The sequence below is a fragment of the Mycetomoellerius zeteki genome, unplaced genomic scaffold (assembly GCF_001594055.1).
Source record: "Mycetomoellerius zeteki isolate Tzet28-1 unplaced genomic scaffold, Tzet1.0 scaffold145, whole genome shotgun sequence".
Lineage (NCBI taxonomy): Eukaryota > Metazoa > Arthropoda > Insecta > Hymenoptera > Formicidae > Mycetomoellerius > Mycetomoellerius zeteki.
The window spans coordinates 2,884,895-2,893,818 of NW_017256393.1; the positions used below are offsets into that span (position 1 = coordinate 2,884,895).

The window sequence follows — 8,924 nt, forward strand, 5'->3', positions numbered from 1 at the left end:
ATCCAGATGGTCAACTGTCTCTAATTTTTTTGTATTACTTTTAAATGCAATTTAGAATAATCTGTAATTTTTTCAAGTAATTCTTAACATATTGCATTTGCCTTACAATTTCCTTAAGTAAATTTCCTATTTGAGTACTTCTATCCATTTAAAAATTATAGGAAGTTGTTGAAAATCAATGCGATATATAACTTTCATTAAACGAAGACAACTTTGACGTTATTTGGATTGTGCTACTTATCATGTAATCGTTGTTATTCATAAGAAAATTGATATTTGATGCAGAATATAAACGGTATTATAATGTGGAAATTGCGCAAACGATTGGATAATCATGGTTGTTACGTATGTGATAGCTAGTTTGTGGTCGCAAACAAGCATTTATAATTCTATAACACGCATTCATTTTGTAGAATATTAAAAAACACCTGCCAATAAGTATACTGAATCTTAGAAATCATTCTTGGAAGAAAAATACAAGCACAATTTATATAATGCTTGTTTTGCCAAGAATTAGGTTTCCTTGGTCGATTATTATCGCATTAAAATGCTGCTGATAAGTTATTAGCAAAAAATGTAAGCTATGTTAAACTGAACACAATCGCTATTTGGAAAATAATGTAAAAGAAGATATTGTAATTTCTTAATGTTGAATGTGACATTTCATCCATATTATAAATATATATAGAGAATAGAGACGTATTGCAATTAAAAGTGCAATAGATTATTTAAGAAATGCCCAAGGATTAAAATTTAATGTCGACAAGATTGCCGATCATTTTCGCAATATCGCAATCATAACTAATAGTAGGTGAAAACATATGTATGTACATTGCAGCACAGTGTGAATATAATGTGCTTAATATATTATCTGTCGATTAAAATATTATTTTTCTTATCTGTTATGAATAATTATCTCGATTTTGAATGACGTCAACAACTGAAATTAAAGTACATTTTATACTTTAGAGGAAATATACATTCGAAAAATCATCCGAAAAAAATGTTAAAACTTCTCTTAAATATTTAGAATTAAAGCATTTTTTTTTCCTATCATGTGTGCCTTCCAACAAGTGACACAGTGCGACACAGTGATCATGTCATCTTTGACATTGGCAAACAACAAGGATGTAATGAATCATTGTGTCACACCGTGTCATTTGTGTCGCTTGTTGGAAGGTACACTATATGTACCTTAATCTGTTTTAACCACTTTAAATAAACATATGAAAACAAATGGAAGCATAAAACAGACAAGTGGGAATGTACAAGTGTATCTTATAGATACCAAAATATATCTAGTGGAATTTAGTACAAACCTTTAAGTATAAACGTTAACAATGTTTCCACAATTTATACAAAAATGCATTCTAATCATATTTACAATCCGTAACTTTACGAAAAATCATGATATACCTACACATATCGAAAGTTTCTTTTTTCTCTTTCATTGCCTTCGCATCCGGTAAAGAGTATACCGTATACTTTAAGAATTTATCGTATGTAATTTTTTTTAAAATTACATCTAATTAATAATGATATTTATGTAATTCTTCAGCGATGGATATAATTCGTCTGCCTATACTTATTTTACCATACGCATTTTTTTCCTTTCGCTCCAAAATACATGTTTTTAAACTAAAACGTACGTAGCAGCGCATAGAAAGCACTTTCTAAGCTTTTCAGGCGCTACTGTGTTACGTGAAGTTCGTTTTATACAAGAACCAAATCGTCCATAAATTCCATGTACCTCAAATATAGATACATGAACAATAAAGATTATTCCTCATTTGTCATTTATTTGTCATCAGTCATAAATACTGAAGAATCGTTTAAATTCTCGCGAGATTTATGTGATATTAAATAAACAAATTAAAATACGAGAAGAATGTAGACGAGTACCATACAAAATTCGAATACTATCTACTTTCTCTGAGTCGGAGAGATAAAAATATAAATTAGGATACTATAATACTATTATATACCAATAACACAATAAGAAAACGCTATTTGGACGCTAAGTCTTTGGTTCCCGCGTGGAGACTTATTTGCTAATATTCTCCCTGGCGGAAAAATTTTTGCAAAAAAACTACATAGATTGAGATAAGATTTTAGAAATTCTTAGTTTTTCATAGATATTCATAATAGGACGTAGAGTGACGTTGTTTCTTTAAAAAACAAAAAATCCTCAAACAACGTAACTTTGCATCCCACTACGAATATTTACAAAAAACTACGAATTTTAAGATAAACAAACCTCACTCTACATCTCACTACGAATATTTAAAAATTAAGAATTTCTAAAATCTTGTCTCAATCTATGTTATTTCTCTGTATTTTTTCGTAAAAATTTTTTTCCGCCACGGTTTGTAAAGAAGTAAGCATACATTTACTCATTTTTTAAAGACGATCCTGTTATAGCCCAATAATGATTATTCGATGTATTCTTACCGAACAGGAAGGGACTGTTGAATTTCGCGATTTGTCGCGTGAAATACTTCACTCATGGCGCTTCGTGTCTTTTCCATTAATTCTTCTACGTCGTCCGTACCGAGTCCCTCAGTTGAAATGGGCGGTAATATCGTCACGAGGATGCGTCCTTTAATTAAGTGAATTTTAAACTGCTTCTGATAATCTCATGCAAATTTCTGATAATTAAAGAAATTATTTTCACAGGTTGCTTCTTCTAGAGGACAATTCTATGTATTATTCGATAAATCGCTAAATTCTAATTTTTTATATTATGTATCATTCATTAACCCTTATGTCAATACCCGAGAACTCCTTGGCAAAGAAAAATTTTAATTTTAAAACTGATGTTAGAAATCATGTTATATTGTTAAGTGAGAAAATGTGTTCTTTTTAGGTTGGTGTTATCTGGGAGTCTTTTTTAAAATAATCGTCTTTATGAAGATAAGATTAAATTTTTAATGATTCACGTATGGATATTTCTAACATCCAAATCTCATGACAAATCTCAACTATTGACTATTTTCGGTTCGATTTCGTGTTGCAATAATGATAATCCTCTATTTATCTATTGATATAATATGCAACGTCATACCATTATGCATCATAAGTCACTAAAGGTTATCAACATATGATTACTCAAAAAGATATTTCGAGACCGACACACAAAACACTAAATCAATTTATAGAAAAAAAGATAAGAAGAAGGTCAACATCTAGACGAACTAAAATAAGTGAATCTTGAAATATAAAAAGTATGCGAAATTCTATGGGTACTCTTGATATAAGGGTTACAATGCGAGTGAAATCTCAATCGAAAACAGGGCCGGGCCGAGGAATTATGGCGCCCCGAGCAAGGAACCCAAAAGTCGTCCTCCCCCCTTGTGACTTTCTTGATCGCGTCTGCTCTCTGTACTACCCAGAATCACGACGAAGACGTGGCAAACAAGATCCCGTTCTTAATTTTTTGTTTTTTATGTTTTTATTGTATTTTTAAATTTAAAAAATTTACTTTTTTCATTATAATTTTTTATGTAGTATTTTTGTTTAAACGGTTTTATACCTATTTAAAAAAAACTGTTATTTTATTAAAAAAACTATCTCTTCCTCAAATTTGGCAACTTTCACATGAACTTTTTTCTTACTTTCACGCGTCTCAGCGAACTCCACTACTTCATTAAAATATCCATTCCGCTTATCAACGCATTCTCGATTGACAACAGTGCCTATAAATTTAACCGTTCTTCACTCATGGAAGACTGCAAATGTGTTTCTATGAGCTTTAATTTATTAAAGCTACATTCCCCATTAGCAACTGTTATAGGAATTGTGCATCAATTTTTTAACAGTAATTTTTTTCCCCACTGAGCGGTGTCTCCCATGCCTTGGCGCCTCGGGTGGTTGCCCGGGTCGCCTACCCCTAGGTCCGCCTCTGATCGAAAACTTGGAGCATAAAATTAAGTTGTTGTCAATCTATACCCTTGAGATTTAATTCTTTAAAAGATTTAACTTCTGCAAATTTTCTTTTTATTTTTGATATTTTTTAACTTTCTATTTTTTGTAGTCTCAATTTACTTACCGGAATCAAATCTCTTCTCTTTCGCGGATAAGAAATAATAAGAAGAGAATACGATCGGTAGTATGGGTAACTGCGATCTGATCGCGACATGAAAAGCACCCTTCTTGAACGGGTGTATCTCACCAGTGTTACGTCTAGTTCCCTCGGGGAATATCCACAGCTTGATCTATAAAGCGATGAAAAATATAGTAGAAAGCAAATGATATAAATCAACACGAACATTCCACGCGCGACTATCCTTTATTACCTTCTTATCCTTGATCTCCTTTGTGGCGGTATTGAGGGCGGATCGCGCTTTCTCGGAGTTCATTCTATCGATAAAAATCAGACCGCACAACCATGCGGCCAGGCCGACCGGCCATGCATAGAAAATTTCTTTCTTGGCAACGGCAGTGCACTTGTCTACCACTGGCCAAAGGTCGAACATCCCCAACACGTCTAATGAGCTCTGGTGATTTACTACAATTATACAAGCCCTATCCTTTTCCAAGTGCTCTCTTCCTCGCAGTTCCCATCGTAGACCTAGCAGAGTACTAATGTGTTTACACGACAACGATGCTATTCTGCAAGAAGAAAAAATATTTTCCCATAGTACTAATAATACAATTAACTTGCTAAAGCAATAATTTTATTTTGGATAATTTGAGACGCAAGCAAAAAGGTACGGATAAAAGAATTTTCCTTAATTAAGTATATAGTTATCGATGCTAAAAAATATAATTAATAGATTTATATGCAATTGTAAAAAATTAAATATCTGAAAATAAAAAGTGTCTAGCTTGTTTTTCAAATATTTCGATTTTTTCTTTCGTGAATATTGCAAGATAAATGTTTATTTTTCATACGTGTAATATGATTTCGTGTATTATTAAAAATTTATGTAGAAAATCTTAATATGCGCGTAAATTGTGCAAATAAAACTCCATCTTTTCTATAAATAATTCTTTGGTGTTGATATTGACGAAATTATTGTTGAAAATGTTTTTAATTACTTCGTCGGAATAGAGCCATGTGTTATGCGTCGTCCACAATATGCAGAGTAAGTTTGGTGTAAGAAGTTAGTTAATCGTAGTCAATTATTTTTTTTTACATTAGATTGTGATTGATTAATCAATTTTTTTACTCTTATTTTCTACTCCATATATTATAGATGACGCATTATAGATGACGCATTAGTTGTTTGTTAGTTAAAAGTCATACAACACTATAAATGCATTTAAAAAGCGCATTATCAATGTTGTAATGTCATTCTATCCTTATTTTATGTCTAATAATAAAGATAGAATAACAAATAGCGCTGATAGCGTGTTTTTCGCGAACGCACCCAATATAAGCGAAAAAATTCGCAGTAATAAATTAAAATTAAATGTATAAATTAAATAATTATGTAAACCCAATATATTCGATTTTTTACTTTCTTTCATAATTTCATTTTCATGCTTGTATTTTATAATCGTAAATATGTTTCTGCAAAAGATTTATATCAGCATTTTAATAAAGTAAATTTTAAGCATTCATAGTTTATAATTACGAATGACTAATTGTAAGCACTAAAAATGAAGAAAAAAAAACAGTTCTTTGGACTTCAACTTTGTAAAAAATTATTAATTTTTATCGATATTTTATATTTCTACGAAGCATACAGTTTTTATCTCTATTAAGTATACAATTAAACTGATAAACAAATTAAACATTTTTAAAGACCGTGCTATGTGAGAAACACAATTAATAATAGAAATTAAAATGCCTTTTAACGGTCGAAGCTAGATCTATAATGCTTTTAAATAATTCAATGTGAATTATATATATACTATATATGTACTTGCATATATACCATATTTGTAGTCCTTCAAACTGCGCGCCGAATTTTCCAGACTTATAAACGCAATTAAACTACTGGAATAATATCACGAAACGAACTAATTTTTGATGCACAATCAGGCATCATATTAGCAAGATGTTATTGTGCTGAAAAACTGTAAATAAACTGATAAACGAGTTAACATATAAAAGAATTAGATACAATTACAAAGCGTTGAAAAAAGAATAAAAATTCTTCAATATTTTGGACTAGATAATCTTTTAAGGTCTAATTGTAGATTTACAATACCGTGTCGTTTCTCTTTCTCTCTTTAAATTAATTTCGAAGATCGAGTCAATATAAAAGAATGCTTATCAAGAATCTTGAGCTCTTAAAGCGCTTCAAGCGTTAGATAAATACTGTTTTCCTTTAGAACTTTGTACTATGTATTTCTCTAAAGTTCATTGATCGCTACATATGATTCAGTTAACGAGTGTCGCGTATAAAGGTGCATGAGGACTCATTCAACGACTTCGCCTTTGTATTTATGAAAAACAAATGTCACTTTCTTATATTTTTTATCTTTTTAGAATTTTTTAATAAATTTGAAAATTCGTACTCACTCAGAACGCGCTTTTTTATCATGACGTTAGCTCACATTTAGCACACACACACACACACACACACAATTATATATACTATATTACATAGAATTCCAGAAATACAATTTCAGAAGTAATAAGTATGTAATTATCGATAAAAGTGCGTTCTGAATATAGGTCGAAAAGTAGGAAATGGTTTAACGAAGTACAGTTGCACGGAAAAAAATTTCTAAAAGAAATAACTTCAATAAAAAATTAACATTAAACAAACTAAAAAAAGATAATAAAATTACCAACGTAATTCTGTTAAGAAGCTATATTTTTTAAAAATTCAAATTTCCAACGTTTATAGCGTTTTAAAGAAGTTCAAGTCCAATATATCGAAGTATTGCAACGATTTCAAAACTTACCCTTCCCCTTTGTTGAGTTGTTTCATCTCATTAATAAATATTATACTGTTAGCATAATATGTACAAATTTTAATTAGTCAATCGATAAAAAAATCAAAATTTATAATATCCAATGTTAAAAATTTAAATGTCGAGATACTGAAATATATATGAAATATAATGCATAGATTTTAAAAATTATCTCTTCTCCACCCACTAATTTAATTAACAAGGATTAGTGTGTTGTTAGTGTAGGGTGTTTTTCATTTAGTAATACAAAATCATTTTTTCTTAACATTTAGCAAATGTAACAAAGCTAATACGTCACTTGTATCAACTTGTATCACTATGGAAAGCACCTACGATATACACAAATTCTAATAGATTCAATTGGTACTCATTGTTAGATTCAGTGTTAATACTTGATAGTAGAGTACTTCAAATGTCTGAGTACTACACATCCAAGTATTAATAGCTATCGAAAATATTCATTGTCAACAAGCTAAATATAGCAGTCGTTACTATTGGGAGTGTCGCTGATCTCCACTCAGCCATCCCTCAATAATAATAATTAGTCCCATACATTTTTCTCACAACGGCTGTCTCTACCGTGGATGCCGAGACGACGTAGTATTGGACATTTATCATTTTATTTGTGACGGAGAGCTGCCATTATTATGGGAAGAGACTCATTTTCTCCCGTATGGCACGTCTCCGAGGGCACAACAAGTTTAAATCCTTCCCTCCTTCCCCCTCACCAGCATCGTCGTCGCTCGTCACGGTACTCGCAGCAACAACTACAAACACCACCATCATCATCACCGCCACCCACTGACAGAACAGGCAGCGAACATCAGTCAATAAATTCTCGCGGTCTCCGCCGCGACGGCTGTCAAAACTCTGCTGCACGAGAAAAACAAACCGCGCAAGGAAAGCATCGAAGGTGGTGGTTGTTGGACGGGGGGGAGAGAATCGAAAGCAGAGACGGAACAAGAGATAATATGTGATAACATAAATAATATCGATCGATTGTGGAGCTACTAACAGGAAGTTCTTGACATTGCCAGGCCGAAACCAGAAGATGGGCATGAGCACGGCTGAGATCACCATCACGCCGCCATAATAAATGAGGAACTTGAAGTAATAGCGGAAGGTGCGGCTGGTCTCGTAGAGAAACGGCAGCACGAGGATAAAGCCGACGAGGATCACCTCGAAGCACGACGGAGCCATCTTCCGCGGCCGTAGGGACAACGGACGACGCGAGACAGATTTCGAACACACGTGAGCTTTCCGCTCTTTCTTCTTTTCTTTCTCTTCGTTCTTTCTCCCGCAACGATTACGCTCACGCGACTTTATTACGAGCGCAGACGGGCTCGCCGCTCCCTCGTCCGAGACTTGGCGGGGCTTCCGACGACGGGGATCCCTCGGAGCTGGCGCGACGTGACACGCTGCTGCGCAAGCGAAGCACTGCCGTCGTCGTCCAACGACGAACACTTCCGTACCGTTTGCCAAGAGGGAGAGAGAGACCCTCGGCGCGCGTTCTACCTTCTACCCCCTACTTATCATTACTTATACTAGCTGCAATCCCCGGTCTCGACTTCACACGAATAGGCACGAAGACACTAATTTTAGTTGTGAGGATACGCTTATCACGATATATTTTTAAAAATACATGAAAAACCATTTAGAAATATTTTAAAAATATTAATTACTTCAAACATTGTATCATTGAATACCATATATGCCTCTTTTAAATGTAATAGGTTGCGTTCAATAGAAAAAGCAACTTTGCAATTGTAAAAATTCTTTAATTGATTGAATTTTGCTGTTTGTTTCTTGCTGGATCATAAATATATAATCAATCGTATGAAAGAATCTTACAATAGATGCAAAGCTGCTTTTTCTGCTGAACACAAAGCCTTTAAATATTTAAGTCGTATACGTTTTTCTAATGAAAAGTTGAGACAAAGATCTTTGGAGTGACAAATGTTGATGCAGTAGTGTGTATCCAAGCAACATAATCATGCTCAAAGTTTTTTTTATAAGCATTAGAAATCGTGTGTTATATAATTTGACATCTTTTA

The 8,924-nt window shown here is 32.9% G+C and overlaps 1 protein-coding gene across 1 annotated transcript; it reads right to left on the minus strand.

Moving 5' to 3' along the window:
* Nucleotides 1–2,360: 2,360 nt before the first annotated feature.
* On the minus strand, nt 2,361–8,424 carry Agpat1 (1-Acylglycerol-3-phosphate O-acyltransferase 1). The gene is made up of 4 exons (XM_018462529.1): nt 7,886–8,424; nt 4,296–4,611; nt 4,049–4,214; nt 2,361–2,599 (listed from the first exon to the last, which is right to left on the minus strand). The coding sequence occupies exons 1-4, from the start codon at nt 8,068–8,070 to the stop codon at nt 2,448–2,450; spliced, it is 819 nt and encodes a 272-aa protein (XP_018318031.1). The 5' UTR covers nt 8,071–8,424; the 3' UTR covers nt 2,361–2,447.
* Between the last annotated feature and the right edge of the window lie 500 nt (nt 8,425–8,924).